Here is a 17,500-nt window from a genome sequence, read left to right as displayed (position 1 = left end):
AAATCATGATCAGTGTGAGAGACTTTAGAAGATGACGTTGGGCCTCAACGTACTTCATCATAAAAGTCTGGGTTCTGTGAATGGTGCAGGACAGTGGAACAGGCCGCTGAGGTGAAAACTGGACCCCCTGGCTTTCCGTAGATACACTGTGGAAACAAAAACCGACATCCTACCATCAGATTTGGGCAACCCAGCGATAAAAACGTCAGAACAGAGCGGAGAAACTCTGGAGAAACTCTGGAGTCCCTACCTTAAGCGGTTTGGCACAGTCGTCATCGGAGTTCCGGAACTCTACGTAGACTGCAATGTTCCTGGCCTGTCATGAAGAAAAACGGAGGTCAAAATGTCAGGAACTAAACTACACACAACAGCAGGACCACGAGGTGGGCCGGGTTTCACACATCAGAACTACTCTCACTGTCGCGGACTGCAAACATCCCCAGTCCCTTACAGGACCGTCTGCTTCTGTAGGCCCAGTTGAAGCATTAAGAGGATGAAAAGTGACACAGAGGCGGAGGCAGCCAAGCTCTTAAAAAAAGACACAGACACTCTCCAGACGCAAGACCTGGGCGTGAGTCACGCAAACCTTCTGCCGCATGCATCCATTTCTGAACTGACCTCGTATGTTTAGAAAAACATAAACTGGTTAAAACAATTACAGGTCCTTTGAATGGTTTTGATACCAATCTCTTTACTGCAGTTTCTAGTCGGGCTGTAACCTGCGATAGCCCACCTCTCTGGATTTCTCTGTTTCTGCAAACGTCATTTCATACAGAGTTGCAAGCTTACGTTTTACTGTTATTCTTCATAGCCTATATGGTAGAGTCCAGATATGAGCCAGATGAAGCTTCTAACAACATAGACTGTAACTCACCACAACACTGTGAGAAGAGTTCAGAAGAATGAGGAAATACAATAAATACACAGAAGGGAGGTGAGTGTAGTAACTATTTATCAATATTTGTTTTGAATAGTTTATTTGAATCAGTATGTGTGTGGTTTAGTTAGGCTCATATTTCCTTTCTTGTTAATATCAGCGTGTGTAGAAAACGTTACTGTGTAAGGTAGTTGTGAAAAACAAAGCCACAATGCAAGAAACGCCACGTAGACTCCAACCATACAGGGAAATGACCCACTCAATGGCTAGTCTTGCCATACCTTGGCAAAGCTTTTCTGGCTGTCGTATTTGAGGTGTCTGGGGTAGACGTAGATGTGGTTCTTGTAAACTCTGTAAGGTTGTGCAAACTTGGCTGAATCATGCAGGAACTCATCCACCTCCACCGTGGCTGCGTACAAGCTGCAGTCCTCGAAGGGTTTCAGTGGAACGTACGACGATGTCACGCAGTCTGAAAGTCACAAACACCAGCACATTACGAGACTGCGATCAAACACCACCCCAACACTTTAGTGGACACCAACGCTCATCTGCAGTTGTGTTTAACGGAACATTTATTCTAACTGATGCCCACAGTTCACAGCAAGAGTGAGCATGACTGCACTTCCTCAAACCTGACAAACCTTGATATTTAATTAGCAGTTAGAATCACTATGAACCTTTTAAATAAATCAAATACATGATCACGTCGCCGTGTCACAGGGCCTTACTGGGGTGTTCCATAGGTACACAGTCCACGCGGATCTCCAGGCTGCCTGGTATGGTCTGGAGTTTGCTGGTCTTCTCCGCCCTGGAGAACCAAAGCGCAACGTTTCAGGTGCGTGTTAGCCAAGCGTCTGACCTTCAGTTCCTACAAAAGGTGCAGCCGTACCTCCTGTACTCAGAGATGAGTTTGACGAGGTCCTCGGTGGATATCTTGTTGCTCTCCTGCTTAAAGAGAGGAGAGAACCGAGACTCACTGTCCACCATGCCCTGGTTGTCTTTGAACACAGACCTGAAAAAACAATCAAATGGAAATTCAGTTCGAAGAAAAACTGGCTTGCCGTCCTCCTCGTCCACCCAGGACAACAGAACACATACTTCATATTCCTACGCTCGGCCGGATGTTTCTGTGGTGGTGCATTTTACAGACGTGTGCTGAGCTCCTGAAGATATCGCTCACCTCACCGACCAAGCGAAAGGCATGCGGTACTTTCCCAGTTTGCTGCAAAACTGCTTGTTGGATTTCAGGATCTTCTGAACAGTCTAAAAAAGAGAAATAATGAAAAAAAAGCATAAGATATCAAAGGAAAGGCTGGTGGTGGTGAAGTGGAAAAGAAAACAGAAAACCAGTCAGGCAATTCTCATCTTTTGTGCTGAGCTACGTAACGTGGGAGTTTAGATCAAAGCAAGGTGTGTCGGTTTTTGGCAGGCTATAGTGATGTCTGTGATATCTATTTGGACTAATCTAACACAAGCCAGGGTTAGGGGTCCCAGTTTCCACTCAGGGGGGTCATGGTACTCTGGGTTGTTCTGAAGAGCCATTCTGAAACCAGAATGATGAAGAGCTTAAAAAGTGATTTTACAAGATACTCCTTCTGGAACCTTCTGGGTAATGAAAAACATGAATGAGTCTGGCTTTCAACAGCAAGGAGATGTCTGTTCTGTTCTACTGAAGGAGAACTGTTCAGCAAACAGGGCCTGTTAAACTCTGTCTGGCTTACACTGGAAAACTCATCACATGGTTCAAATGAATCTTTCACCAAATGGGAAAGGAATACTGGTTTTGACGTGTTCACCCTGAGACACAGTAACGTAAGCTGCCTGCACTTTATTTCTCATGTAGAACTCCTTAAACAAGGGGAAAGTTTTAAAAATAGATAACACAAAAGTGCTACCAGAAAAGAAAAGCTAGCAGAGATATATTACCAAGATTCCTTTGCATAACAAAAATCAATCTAAACAAGAAATTACTCAGAACTATAATGAACATTTATTAGTAGAGGTTTTTAAGGGCTCCGTGGAGCTACGCATCTTAAGATCAGACACCAGAAGAGGAAGTTTGGCTAGAAGAGAGTGACCTTGCAGTTATCTGTGTTCTTAACGTAGGGCTCCGTCCCGCTGGTGATGTTCCCCATCAGAACCTTCTCAATGCGTGCCAACATGATAATATCTGTGTGAGGGTTTGTGATGGAGAAGATAGCCTGTATACACCACACACACACACACACACACGCACAGAAGGTGAGATCAGCGATCACAGGGTAATCTGTTCCTCCCAGTATGTGAGCTTTCCTCACCTGTTTGGGGAAGGCCAGCCAGTTCTCCAGGTCTTGGCTGAGGGGATGGTCTCCACCGCCCTTCTCCGTTGGGGCCTTCAGGCCGTTCGCTTGCGGACCTGTCTGACCTGCGGGTGACCCCTGACCTGACCCCACGCCGCTCAGCATCCTCCGCACTGCCTCATGGTTGAGGTCCACGTGAAAGTCGGCCGACACCTTCCGGCACTCTCTTATGTCCAGCAGCGCCACGGTTATGAAGAAAGGCTCAATCTGAACAAACAGCAGGGTGCGGTGACTTAGTACAAACGTGTGTGTGTGTGTGTGTGTGTGTGTGTGTGTGTGTGTGCGTGCGTGCGAGTGTGTGTGTGTGTGTGTGTGTGTGTGCGTGCGAGCGAGTGTGTGTGTGTGTGAGTGTGTGCGTGAGTGTGTGTGTGTGTGTGTGTGCGCGAGTGTGTGTGTGTGTGTGTGTGTGAGTGTGTGTGTGCGTGCGTGCGTGAGTGTGTGTGTGTGTGTGAGTGTGTGTGTGCGTGCGTGAGTGTGTGTGTGTGTGTGCGTGTGTGCGAGTGTGTGTGCGTGCGTGCGTGCGTGTGTGTGTGTGTGAGTGTGTGTGTGTGCGTGTATGTGTGTGCGTGGTCTGAGCGTGTGATCAGTCTGTATATGTGTGTGTGTGCGTGCGTGTGTGTGTGTGTGTGTGCATGGTCTGAGTGTGTACGTGCGTGTGTGCGTGTGTGTGTGTGTCTGTGCGTGGTCTGAGTGTGTGTGTGTGTGTGTGTGTGTGTGTGCGCATGGTCTGAGTGTGTGGGTGTGTGTGTGTGTGTATGTGTGTGCATGGTCTGAGCGTGTGATCAGTGTGTATATGTGTGTTTGCGTGTGTGTGTGTGTGTGTGTGTGTGTGTGTGCATGGTCTGAGTGTGTGCGTGTGTGGTCTGAGTGTGTGTGTGTGCGTGGTCTGAGTGTGTGTGTGGTCTGAGTGTGTTTGCATGTGTGTGTGTGTGTGTGCATGGTTTGAGTGTGTGATCAGTGTGTATATGTGTGTGTGTGCGTGCGTGTGTGTGCATGGTCTGAGCGTGTGATTTGTGTGTATATGTGTGTGCGTGTGTGTGTGTGCATGCTCTGAGCGTGTGATTTGTGTATATATGTGTGTGTGTGTGTGTGTGTGCATGCTCTGAGCGTGTGATTTGTGTGTATATGTGTGTGCGTGTGTGTGTGCATGGTCTGAGCGTGTGATTTGTGTGTATATGTGTGTGCGTGTGTGTGCGCCTACATTAGTGACGGGCTCTGTCTCGGACTCATTCACACAGCCCTGCAGTGTGAGGTTCAAGGACTGACAGTAGATCATCAGCCTTCTGCCCAGACTCTCCTCAAAGGGGCGGATGTTTCGCACGTCACCACCATCCCGTGGGCTCCTGAGGACCTACCACACACCCCACACACCCTCAGGAGAATGCTCAGAGCGCAGCCACGCCCCCAATCATTACACTACGTTACATGTGTCACATTCTGACATGACTCCATTAAACATGCTGGAGTGGTAGTTTTGGTGTGGAGGGCAATTGTCTGGTGGGAGGCCACATACTGGTGTGTCGGGGTCCAGAGAGAACAGGTTCAGCCTTTCCTCCCTCCTGTCTGCTTTAACCGTCTCCTCTGTTTCACTGATATACTGACACGCACATGAACAGTTTGTAAGAGGTTTGTTACCGTGGCTATGTGCTCCCGAGAGTTACCAATTAGCAGCTGGCGTTACCTTAGCTAATTCAGGATTGATTCCATTTTCCGTGGTTTCCTCATTTTCAGGGAGACAGACGTCATTTAAGGAGAGATCAAAGACATCTGAAAACATTGAATGGAAATGTAACAATGCATATCTAACCTTAAAAATCAATCAGAATGATTCATATGAACCTCGCAGTCATGTGGCTCATTATTCCATCATGACTTGGGTTGGTGCTTTTTTTTTCAGAGCCGCGCACAGAAATCAAGACTCTTTCACCAGGCGTAAATCTCTGTTTACACCAACCTGCCATCCAAGCTCCTGAGATGGTTACGTTATTAATTATGCAGAGCTAATAACTCCATCCATGTTGTTCCAAGACTGTGAGAAGTTCTGTGGGCCTCCAGCTACCGGGCTGGCGCCATGCGCCGTGCACTTACCGGGCTTGGTGTCAGTCAGGTCCATGCTTTTGCGGTCCATGACCGGGCCATCAGATGGGCTTATCTGCAGTATTCGGGTCAGCGTGCTGATCCATTCTTCCATGTCCTGCTCACTCTCGGCCGCCAGGACAAAGTATGTCACCTCGTTCATCTTCAGCTCAAAAGCATACTTCCTCAGACGATTATTCTGACAGGACCGAGATGGAGAACAAAGCATGTTCAGAACACTGCACACTGGTTGGAGTAATCAGTCTGCTTGCTGAACTGTGTACAGTGTTGGCCAGTGTTGGCCAGTGTTGGGGCAGTGTTAGACCAGTGTTGGGGCAGTGTTGGGTACCAACCTGAATGACCCCTGTGCATGAGTCCAGGAATATGCATCCCTTGGGCTCTTTTGAGATCTTCTCATCTTTGTAAAAGTTCATGATGTAAGAGTTGTCAGTTAGTTGTGTCAGCTGGAAATATCTCCTCTTGAATGACTGCAAACAGACAGCCACAAAAAACATGGTCAAATACATGCACTTATAACCAGTCAATGTGCACTATTAACAATCGTTGTGCACTTATAACCAGTCAATGTGCACTATTAACAATCGTTGTGTACTTATAAGCAGTCATTGCACCGTTCAACTCAACTCAGTGGTACTCAGAGGTTCTAGGTGGTGACCTATTTGTATCAAAATACCTTTAAAGAGCTGATGACTGCCTGAGCAGAGACAACAGGTCACATGACCAAGTATACTTAAATGTTCCTGCCAAACTTTCCCGACCTTCAGAATGGCTTTATTTTTACTAATTATTAAGCCTTTTGAGCAAAGTAAACTATGGCAAAATATTAAACAATTTCAAGCAATAAAGAAGTCAGATTGAATGAACATGCTTGTAAAATGTGGATTAATATTGAACCCATGTTACAACACCCAAAACAGAATGTCAGGGGCCCAAAACACAGTTGATACAGTCAGAGTCAGTCTAAATTTTTTAAGTGCATTTGCACCACGTTCAGAAAAACTGGCCTTTAACTTGTGGCTGCAAAGAGTTAAAAACAATCCCTGAGCGCTGGAGGACATTTCACTTCACTGATCTGCATCTCTCACGTGCTAACCTCAGGAACTTAGCACAGCGGCCAACGTCTTGCTGCTTCTGCTCTTTGTTTTAAACTCCCAAACATATCTGTGCAACTGCAGGACATGTGTAAGTTTAGATCAGTGCCTGCTGATCTGCATACAAGCACACGCTGCATTACACACACGGCTTCCAACCACACACAACTGCCTAAGGCTCCCCACGCCTCTCTGAAGCACAACCTTTAGATCAGTGGAGAGTGGAACTCTCCAATGTCCAGTCAAAAGGTTCAATGTGGTCCTGAGTGGTTCATATTACACTCAAACACTGAAACATATTGTACTGAAACACGGAAACACATTATACTGAAATGCTGAATCATATTATACTGAAACACTGAGACCTGCACTAATTAGCTACGATGCTCTAGTGCTAGTAATGATGTCATCACAATGTGTCCCATTAGCAGGGCTGCCTGAGGTAAACATACCCAGACATGGGAGAGTTTATATAGAGAGAAAACTATTAAAAACACATTTAATCTATTCATACGTGCTGCAGTACCCAAGTCTTAGCACTTTATGAACTGTTATGAGCTCTTTATGAACTGTTATGAGCATGCTCATGAGGTGTGCTGTGATATTTCATCTGTTCCTACACTCATCCATAACCATTCAGATACAAGGTCCATCTCTGCTAAATCAACCAGTGAGAGACATTAATGTGGATAAAATAATACTTTTGTTTTGACAAAAATGCTTCATCATAACCATTGTCTGTTCTCACTGATGTGATTCTCAGCGGGGTTACGAGTTTTCAGTTTTGTGGAGTGTTTTTCGAAGGTGTTTTCTTAGCAAAACTTTTTGTTTGGATTTGTAGTGTTTAAAACACAATCAGGTTTTAAACACTTCATCCAATCGGGTTTTAAACGCTTCATCCAATCGGGTTTTAAATGCTTCATCCAATCGGGTTTTAAACGCTTCATCCAATCAGCTTTTAAATGCTTCTTCCAATCAGCTTTTAAACGCTTCTTCCAATCATCTTCTAAATGATTCATCCAATCCTAGTCTTTACTGCTAATTTCCACACAGCACAAAAAAGCCTGACACCAACTCCATGCTGGACAGGAATTAAAAGACACCGTGTTACCTGATCACAGGTCAGCTCTTGCCTTTCATATTCAAATGAATGTGAGAGTATGAAGTAGGTTTATCTGATCCCAGATGAGCGGCGTGGCTGGGTGTTTAGTATGAGGAGCGTGCAGCCTCTGGCGTGTGTTCTTACCCTAACAGTGATGCTGTTGTTCACGGTGCTGTTGAAGTTCCCTTTGTATAGCCAGCCAGCCCTGAACACGCCCATCCCCCCTACCCCGCCCCCTCCTCTGGATGATGACAGCGATGTTGTGTCCTGCGAGAAAAAGAAAGCAGAGAGCACTTCAGTCGCTCCTCTAGAGGAGGGGCGGGCGCGCCGGATCTGTTGAGGCTCGGAGCCAAGACGGAGGCACGCAGGGGACAAGCAGGGGACAAGCAGGTGACAGAAAGCCTGTCAGAAGACACACAGACGCCCTGCCACACGCGCGCCCAGCTCGGCCCTGCGCGTGTTTACTCCGGGACCTCGTGTTCCGTGTTTTTCCAAGATCTGGGAAAGTGATCCTGAAGTGCGCTGACGGCAGGGGGTGTGTGCACGGCATGAGGAACCGAGGCACTGACCTCGTCCTTATCCACGTCTTCATGGTCGATCTCAAAGGAGTGAGAGGGAAACTTCTGAGCCTTATATAACTTTCTATTGTAGAGAGACAGTAGAGAGAGAGAGAGAGAGAGAGAGAGAGAGAGAGAGAGACTGTGACACTGCCCATCTATGAGCAAGGGCAGAGAAGTAAGACTACATTTCCCAGACCTCCCATTATGGCACCATCACATGATCACAATAACCAGTACATCAGACATGGTTTTTATGGGACAAATAAGTGTTGCTTTTGAGCTGTGAAAGCACACCCATCTCCAGAGTCCAGTAACATTAGTGGGTTTTTTGTTGTTGTGACAATTATCAACAATATATGGTAGAAAAGTCCTATTAAAGAAATCCTGTGGCAACAGAATAACACACCACCACAAGCCTGTGTGGCTTTCACATTATTTAGCAGGAAAGTTTTAATGGTGCTTCCCTGCACACCACATCGCTCATTCCGACAGGACCCTACACTTAGGTGCCTTGCACAGTGCCCGCTTGAGTACACTCAAGAGTAAGGGCCTTACTCACTCACACACACACTCACACACACACTCACACACACACTCACACACTCACACGCAGGCAAGCAGGCAGGCAGGCAGATGGCGGTGCAGCACATGTGCATAATAGCAGCAGCCATGCAATGCCCCATGGGAGCGGGTCCTAAGGGAATTGAGGCTGTGGCCTACATGGGAAGGTCATGTGAAAAGAACCTCATTGGACGAAGTGGCCCAATGGGAGGACAGGACTTCTGAAGAAGTCTTAAAAGAGACTATCTTATCCTGCCAGATAAGATAAGATAAGATTAGCAGCAAAAATGCAAAAACAAGTGAAACACAACAACAGGCCGCAGGGTCATTTATTCTCGTCAGGGCTGCATGAGGGTGAGCAATCGTTAAATGGTTCACCTGGAAAGCATACCGTAGTCCCCTGCATACTCCTGATGCTTGTATTCGACCACATGCAGCTGGGAGTTGTAGTACCGGCAGGCCTGAAGGCAGAAGGGGAGATGGCAGCGAGAACTACATTACCCACGTGGCAACAACCAGTTCAGTGCTTGCTGTCATAATTTGTTGCTGTTGTTGTTTTTCAGACTGACCAGTGGATGTGTTGTGTCTCAGAGTTGTTTGTAGACAACTTTTATTTCTACACGCTCATGCTTGTGTGTGTGTGTGTGTGTGTGTGTGTGTGTGTGGTTCAACTCTAGCCCTAATTTAACAGGGGCTAAGCAGGAAGTATTAGAGGTAGGACATTAACAAGCATAATTTCACTCCGCCTTCTGTAGGGCTGTTTGCATGGACACAATCTTCTCAGGAATTACCAGATGACCCTAATGATTCAGACCAATCAAACAGCAGGAACCTTCCCTTTCATGAGTAGCAGGAAAGAACAGGCTGTCTGTCTCTCTCAGGAGCACAGAGAGACAGGGAACACAGAGAGATGGAAAACAGAAAGACAGGGAACAGAGTGAAAACAGACATTGAACACAGAGAGACCGGGAACACAGAGAGACATTGAACAAAGAGAGACCAGGAACACAGAGTGTCATATCACCTGAGTAGAGAGGGTCGGTCCCCTCATCCTCTCGGATCCAAAATAATTCCACAGTTCTCAATAATGTAGGAGTGAAAATAATGATCATTAATCAGATAATTACCTCAAACTCTGAATAAATGCCCACAGTCAGGACAGTTCTGGTCAAACTATCTTGTCTGATGTGTTTCTGTGGTATATTTTAGTTGTGATCGGTGAAGGAAACTCTAACCTTGTAATCACCCACTCACTCACATGTACATATACACACATGCACACATGCGCACGCACAGGCACACACACACACACACACACACACACACACGCCCACACACATACACGCATGCAAACATACAATCTCACAATGTGTGACATACAAGGTGATACCGCAAACACACACACACAAACACACACACACAATCTCACAATGTTTTCCATACAAGATGATACCTCAAACACACACACACACAAACACACACAATCTCATGATGTTTGCCATACAAGGTGATACCTCAAACACACACACACACAACCTCACAATGTTTGCCATACAAGGTGATACCTCAAACACACACACACACACACACACACACACACACACACACACACACACACCTCAATTTGCTTGCAAATCCCAACAGATCACAAAAAGATCAGGTCTGATGTGTGTGATGTGCATTGCCCAAACGTCCAGAATTACAAACAGCCAAAATAAAAGTGCAGCGGCCCAAAGACAAGTGCACAGAGCTCTTTACTACCCACAAACCCTCTAAACTCTCTCCACCTCATCCCCCTCCCTCTCTCTCCCTCTCTCTCTCTCTCTCTCCCTCTCTCGCTCTCTCTCGCTCTCTCTCTCGCTCTCTCTCTCTCCCTCTCTCTCTCCCCCGCTGCCTCTCTCTCTCTCTCCCTCCCTCTCTCCCCCCTGCCTCTCTCTCTCTCTTTCTCTCTCTCCCTCTCTCTCTCTCTCTCTCTCTCTCTCCCTCTCTCCCTCTCTCTCTCTCTCCCCCCTGCCTCTCTCTCTCTCTCTCTCTCTCTCTCTCTCTCTCTCTCTCTCTCTCCCCCCTGCCTCTCTCTTTCTCTCTCTCCCTCTCTCCCTTTCTCTCTCTCTCTCTCTCTCTCTCTCTCCCTTTCTCTCTCTCTCTCTCTCTCCCCCCTGCCTCTCTCTCCCTCTCTCTCTCTTTCTCTCTCCCTCTCTCCCTTTCTCTCTCTCTCTCTCTCTCTCTTTCTCTCTCTCCCTCTCTCCCTTTCTCTCTCTCTCTCTCTCCCTTTCTCTCTCTCTCTCTCTCTCTCTTTCTCTCTCTCCCTCTCTCCCTTTCTCTCTCTCTCTCTCTCTCTCCCCCCCTGCCTCTCTCTCCCTTTCTCTCTCTCTCTCTCTCCCTTTCTCTCTCTCTCTCTCTCTCTCTTTCTCTCTCTCCCTCTCTCCCTTTCTCTCTCTCTCTCTCTCTCTCTCTCCCCCCCCTGCCTCTCTCTCTCTCTCTCTCTCTTTCTCTCTCTCCCTCTCTCCCTTTCTCTCTCTCTCTCTCTCTCTCTCTCCCCCCCTGCCTCTCTCTCCCTCTCTCTCTCTTTCTCTCTCTCCCTCTCTCCCTTTCTCTCTCTCTCTCTTGTTTTCTGTATTTCACTGCTAACTTCCCCTTCTCTAAATGGGTCTGTGTGTAAGTGTGTATGTGTGTGTGTGTGTGTTTGTGTGTTCTTACTCTCTATTTCCAGAACAGAAATGTTAGAACAGGAGATATGATATTCATGCATTTCCTCTTAACCACCTCACACACACACACACACTCACACACACACACACACACTCACACGCTCACCTCTCTGACCAGCAGACATTCTGCCTGTTCCTCGGCTCCCCCAGGCACGGTGGACTGCAACGTTCTTCTCTCCTGAGGAAGAGTAGACACCTATGTGTGTGTGTGTGTGTGTGTGTGTGTGTGTGTGTGTGTAGGTGTCAATGTAAGGGGAAGAGAGAGAAACATTTTTCAAATGCAGAAGATAAAGTTACCCAAATTCCAGTACTAAATTCTTTAAACACAAAACTCTGAATACACACACTGTGGCAGGTTCACTACACAAAACTCTGTGAATACACACACTGTGGCAAATTCATTACATAGGCGGAGAGGATCCAGTCTGAGTGTCACTAAAGGTGTCGATCAAATTTAAACCTCAATGTGAACTACTTCAGTGATGAGGCCTTTTGAACCTTTTAAGGAGTGCTGCATAAATCAAGCTAATAATAAAACAACAAATAAAACCAATAGCAATAAACAGGGATTGTTATTATTCTTATTATTATTACTACACCAGTACTTACTTGATTCTTACAGTTCAAAGGCAAGAATTTTACTATGAAAAAAAATGAACAGAACTCTGCCTATTCAAGGGTTAAGAACAGGTGGGAGGGGATTATGAATGTCACGCCCACTGAACACCCCGCTGACATGCCCACTGAACACCTTAGTGACACACCCACTGACAGGATGAATCTTGTGGGTCACCAAACTGCTGTCTTTTACACTGGGAAAATTCCCCATTTCTGCCATGTAACATGGAAACCAGGCTGAGCTGGTTCTGCCTACTTGACAAAGTTCATCACACACTGACTTCCTCCAAACGCACGGTCGGAAATGGGCAGTCTAGATGGCTTAACAGCTGTCAGCTCGACGGCTCGGGGTCACAACCCCTGCTTAGTGAGGCATGCAGCACGGTTCCTCATAATAATCCCAGATGGAACGCAGACGCTCGTAAGTCAGATCCACATGTGGTTGGTCTCCAAACTCTGGGACTGAAGGCAGCCCAGTGGTGTGTAGTGCCTGCACTCCTTCTAGCCTAGAGCTTCTTTGTGAAGAAATCCCAGAGCGCTTTGGTGCTAGAAACTGGAGGAATGCTTGGATCATCATGGCATGATCGTTTGGTTCTGTTCCGCAGAGAATATTGTGGGAAATGTTGGGAATGTCTGTAGAGCTGAGAATGCCCTGGATGTAGACCTGCTCTGGTCTTTAGAGCTGGGGTTTAAGAGGCGTATGAGGGCAGTAGGCTTTTATAATCAGAACACAGAAGGTAACAGGACCGTAAACCAAGAGCTGAATTAGCACTGTGCATCAGAAAATATGAACTTCAATTACACTTAATGCAATACAAGACAAGCAAAGCCTTAGAGACCAGACTAATTATTCACACACTCTCTCTCTCTCTCTCTCTCTCTCTCTCTCTCTCTCTCTCTCTCTCTTCATCTGTTTGGACTAGGAATTCTAAACATCAAATTAGTAAGACTTCACTTGAACTGCTGATGTGATGATATGCATTAGGGTTGTAATGAAGTCACTAATGAACAAAACATCTGCAGAAATTGCTATTAGCAAAATGAAGGGTACGGAATGTGTGTGTGTGTGTGCGTGCGCTTGTGCGTATGTACGTGTGTGCGAGCGCGTGTGTATGTGTGTGTGTATGTGCGTGTGTATGTGCGTGTGTGTGTGTGTGCGCGTGTATGTATGTGTGTGTGTGTGCGCGTATGTATGTGTGTGTGTGTGTGTGTGCGCATGTATGTGTGTGTGTGTGTGTGTGTGCGCATGTATGTGTGTGTGTGTGTGTGTGTGTGTGTGCGTGTATGTATGTGTGTGTGTAGCTTGTGCTGTTGTTTCTGTAGCAGAATTTGAAAGAGGATGTGGTTGCATGACTGGGGCTCTTGTCTGCTGGAGTTTAGAGGCCTTCACCTTAAAAAGAGCAATGCACTGCTCTCTCTCTCACACACGCACTCGGACAGACAGACAGACAGACAGACACCAGGGTACTCACAGTGAAATCATGTTCTGGGAAGAGCAGCAGGTCTTTGAGAGGATCATCCTTCAGCTCAGGCTCCAGTTCAGAGATCACAGCCTCGTAGTCCAGAGGGTCAATCAGCTTTGGCTTCTCCTGCTGTATACACACACACACACACACACACACACAGAAAGAAACAAAGCCATTTCAGATATAGTATGAGTAAGCATATGAAAGACTCCCAGTCAGTCACACGTCTGTCCACTAAGAACCGTTCCGTGTAAGAGCCATAAAACAAACCCTTCACTACGCACGAGTCAGAGTCAGAGTCAGGGTCAGAGTCAGGGTCAGGGTCAGAGTCCACAGTGCACAGCATATAGTGTAACTTTACACAGGCTCGAGATGCACACAACATTATTCTGATATTCTCCACTATGGAGAGCTCACTGCTCAACAGACACTGCTCAACTACACAGGGCAGTGGCATTGGTAGCCCAGTGGTTAAGGTACCTGACTTGTAATCAGAATGTTGCTGGTTCAAGCCCTACCACTGCCAAGTTACTACTGTTGGGCCCCTGAACAAAACCCTTAACCCTCAAGTTGAGTGATAATTGTAAGTTGCTTTGGATAAAAGTGTCAGCTAAATTTATGGGGGTCTCAGATACTTTAGAGTTCTGTCTGCAGTGTTGAGGCTTTTAATTCAAAGATTGTCCTGTGTCCAGTTTGGGCATCAACTCTGAAGGCCCTTAAACTTACCAAAATTACTTTCACTAAAAGTACTGCAACATTAATCAAACCACATTAAGCATCTTGTAGAGTTTATTAAAGTAAATGCGGGTTTCCTCTTGACCAGAGATACATGCTACATGTTACAACTGTCTGTGTGTGTGTGTGTGTGTGTGTGTGTGTTGTATGCTTGTATTTGCTGTTAATACACCAGGTCTGGAATATTTCTCCTAACCACAAAACCCTAATTAACCTAAACAGATGATATTTCAGTACCCCTACCTGTAGGAACTAACTCAACCCTGCTGGGTGTGTCTGATGATGACACTAACTCACCCCTGCTGGGTGTATGGACACTGAACATGGCATAAATATTCAGCAAGCTCATCACTGCCATTTTTATCATCACATTACCCTTCCTGGCTGAGTGCAGAAGTCTGTCTTAGCTTCCTGTTTCACAAATGTCCTAGTTATTCTGTTTTCTAAATCAACTACAGTATGACATGAGAATGAACACACTGAAAACACAGATGATAGTGCACACATAAAGACCACACACGTACACGTACACGCACACACACACGCACACACACACACACACACACACACACACACACACACACACACACACACACACACACACACGCACGCACGCACACGATGTTCTGGACACCTGTGGTTCTGAAGCTGAATAAAACAGCGACTGGCTGCATGTTAGCTATCACGGGCCTCGCCATCGGCCGAGTTCCTTATGACATTAAACTCGAACGTGATGTTTGTCTGATACAAAAACAGCTCCGCGCTGAAACCTTCCAGATGAGCTCATGCATCGTGGTCTTTACAAAGCTTTCCCCAGACGTCACTACAGGGCGATATGACACATGCCACCTCTACAGTTCACCACAAAACTCTCAGACAAAGACACATTCTTGCCCCTGGCCCCACCCGCCTCCCTGGTGGTGCACTGAGACCCTCTGAGAACGCAGAGAAGGCTGGCGCGCTTCGACAGGCCACGCTTTGGTCTGCAACGGTTGCAGAGGGGAAAAAAAGAGGACATTGACAGGGTAGATCAAAATGGGAAGAGCTCATGTGTTTGTTTTGTTTATGCATTTTCTGGGGCATCCCTGGTCTCCATGGCAACAAAAGTTGTTTTAGATCAGTTAGGGGTGTGTTTGAACTAAACTTCCCAGCTAGGGTGCTCAGAGTCACGTGTCCTGCCATGTGTCCAGCAAAGCACACACACCAACAGCCAAACCTCGGATGATAAATAAATGTGTGCGCACGCACGCTCACACACACACACACACACACACACACACACACACACACACACACACACACAGATGCCAGATCTCAGGTGCTGAGAATGACCAGTGTAACTCTGAGACCCTCACAAACACTATTAAAACCTTCACTGCTGAAGGCCATGTTACAGGAGAGTGAAACCACCACAGCACCGCCGTGTCGTACATCAGGCGTGCCATGTGCACGGACGTGAGCAAGACTAGTGACAGAGGGTCTGGTGAACAGTGCAATGGAGTTAACACAGATCCATACACAGAGATATATACACAGAGATCCATACACAGAGATGCCAAAACAGAGATGCCAAAACAGAGATATATACACAGAGATCCATACACAGAGATCCCGAAACAGAGATCCATCCACAGAGATATCCATCCACAGAGATGCCAAAACAGAGATATATACACAGAGATCCATACACAGAGATATATAAATAGAGATCCATCCACAGAGATGCCAAAACAGAGATATATACACAGAGATCCATACACAGAGATATATAAATAGAGATCCATCCACAGAGATGCCAAAACAGAGATATATACACAGAGATCCATACACAGAGATCCCGAAACAGAGATCCATACACAGAGATATCCATCCACAGAGATGCCAAAACAGAGATATATACACAAAAATACATACACAGAGATTCCACAAGAGAGATACATGCACAGATACATACACAGCTTACGCGGGTGCAGTCTGCACGAGGTCGCCTGGATTTGACCTTTTTCCTAAAGGTGATTTTGCTTCGGAAACTCATCCTGACGAGAAGTACGCACGTGAGAGAACAAGCAAGTGTGTGTGCCGGCAGCCAGACCCAAACACACACGCCACCCCTGACATCCAGCACACACTGAGAATAGAAGCAGAACTTTCCGGCTACATGTGAAACCTGTCAGATCACAGAGAGCACGTGGTCAGAAGAGGAAGTAGACAGGCGCATGATGTCACCACAGGAGGGAGAGAGTGAGAGAGTAGGACACATTTAGCGGAGTTAAACTATAGTAAATCATGCTCTTCCCATCATAACCAGGGACTGAGGTTATGATCTTCAGTCTGGCAAAAATGGTGGTTATGAACCATCTAATAAAATCACTAAATGATCCACTCTGTTATTGTCTGTGCAGCTCCCACTTTTTTCTTTGCAACGTGCACGTGTGTGTGTGTGTGTGTGTGTGTGTTTATTTGAGTTGTTGGTGTGTCTGTAAATGTGTGGATACATACGGTTGTTTGAGTTGTTGGTGTGTGTGTGTGTGTGTGTCTGTGTGTGTGTGTGTGTGTGTGTATGTATGTATGTATGTGTGTGTGTGTGTGTGTTTATTTGAGTTGTTGGTGTGTCTGTAAATGTGTGGATACATACGGTTGTTTGAGTTGTTGGTGTGTGTGTGTGTGTGTGTGTGTGTGTGTGTGTGTGTATGTATGTATGTATGTGTGTGTGTGTTTATTTGAGTTGTTGGTGTGTCTGTAAATGTGTGGATACATACGGTTGTTTGAGTTGTTGGTGTGTGTGTGTGTGTGTGTGTGTGTGTGTGTGTGTGTGTGTGTGTGTGTGTGTGTGTGTGTGTGTATAAATGTGATGATACACTCAGTTGTTTTTTTTTTAGTTCAGTTGTTCCAGTTTCCTGTTAGACAGTAAACCACCTAACACACACACACACACACACACACACACACACACACACACACACACACACACAGATGCCAGATCTCAGGTGCTGAGAATGACCAGTGTAACTCTGAGACCCTCACAAACACTTTTAAAACCTTCACTGCTGAAGGCCATGTTACAGGAGAGTGAAACCACCACAGCACCGCCGTGTCATACATCAGGCGTGCCATGTGCACGGACGTGAGCAAGACTAGTGACAGAGGGTCTGGTGAACAGTGCAACGGAGTTAACACAGATCCATACACAGAGATATATACACAGAGATCCATACACAGAGATGCCAAAACAGAGATCCATACACAGAGATCCATACACAGAGATCCATAAACAGAGATCCATACACAGAGATCCTGAAACAGAGATATATACACAGAGATACATACACAGAGATTCGCAACAGAG

General features: G+C 46.3%; 1 protein-coding gene across 11 annotated transcripts in view; it reads right to left on the bottom strand.

Annotated features, from left to right (window-relative positions):
- Positions 1 to 17,500, bottom strand: part of dock10 (dedicator of cytokinesis 10) — a 73,345-nt gene that overhangs the window by 28,106 nt on the left and 27,739 nt on the right. For 10 of the 11 annotated variants that reach the window (XM_035527761.1, XM_035527764.1, XM_035527763.1 and 7 more), the window contains exons 2-19: positions 13,426 to 13,545; positions 11,442 to 11,531; positions 9,006 to 9,088; positions 8,076 to 8,148; positions 7,651 to 7,773; positions 5,646 to 5,780; positions 5,305 to 5,491; positions 4,898 to 4,983; positions 4,730 to 4,813; positions 4,418 to 4,567; positions 3,175 to 3,423; positions 2,956 to 3,078; positions 2,058 to 2,140; positions 1,767 to 1,889; positions 1,606 to 1,685; positions 1,159 to 1,346; positions 251 to 316; positions 54 to 146 (exon numbers count right to left, since the gene is read on the bottom strand). In XM_035527761.1, the coding sequence (XP_035383654.1) occupies positions 54 to 146; positions 251 to 316; positions 1,159 to 1,346; positions 1,606 to 1,685; positions 1,767 to 1,889; positions 2,058 to 2,140; positions 2,956 to 3,078; positions 3,175 to 3,423; positions 4,418 to 4,567; positions 4,730 to 4,813; positions 4,898 to 4,983; positions 5,305 to 5,491; positions 5,646 to 5,780; positions 7,651 to 7,773; positions 8,076 to 8,148; positions 9,006 to 9,088; positions 11,442 to 11,531; positions 13,426 to 13,545 (2,136 nt within the window). Of the gene's footprint in view, positions 1 to 53; positions 147 to 250; positions 317 to 1,158; positions 1,347 to 1,605; positions 1,686 to 1,766; positions 1,890 to 2,057; positions 2,141 to 2,955; positions 3,079 to 3,174; positions 3,424 to 4,417; positions 4,568 to 4,729; positions 4,814 to 4,897; positions 4,984 to 5,304; positions 5,492 to 5,645; positions 5,781 to 7,650; positions 7,774 to 8,075; positions 8,149 to 9,005; positions 9,089 to 11,441; positions 11,532 to 13,425; positions 13,546 to 16,108; positions 16,276 to 17,500 lie in introns of those variants that run through there. The other variant, XM_027030337.2, reaches the window with a different exon arrangement.

Source organism: Electrophorus electricus, chromosome 7, assembly GCF_013358815.1.
Source record: "Electrophorus electricus isolate fEleEle1 chromosome 7, fEleEle1.pri, whole genome shotgun sequence".
Lineage (NCBI taxonomy): Eukaryota > Metazoa > Chordata > Actinopteri > Gymnotiformes > Gymnotidae > Electrophorus > Electrophorus electricus.
This window is presented reverse-complemented; position numbering and strand designations above follow the sequence as displayed.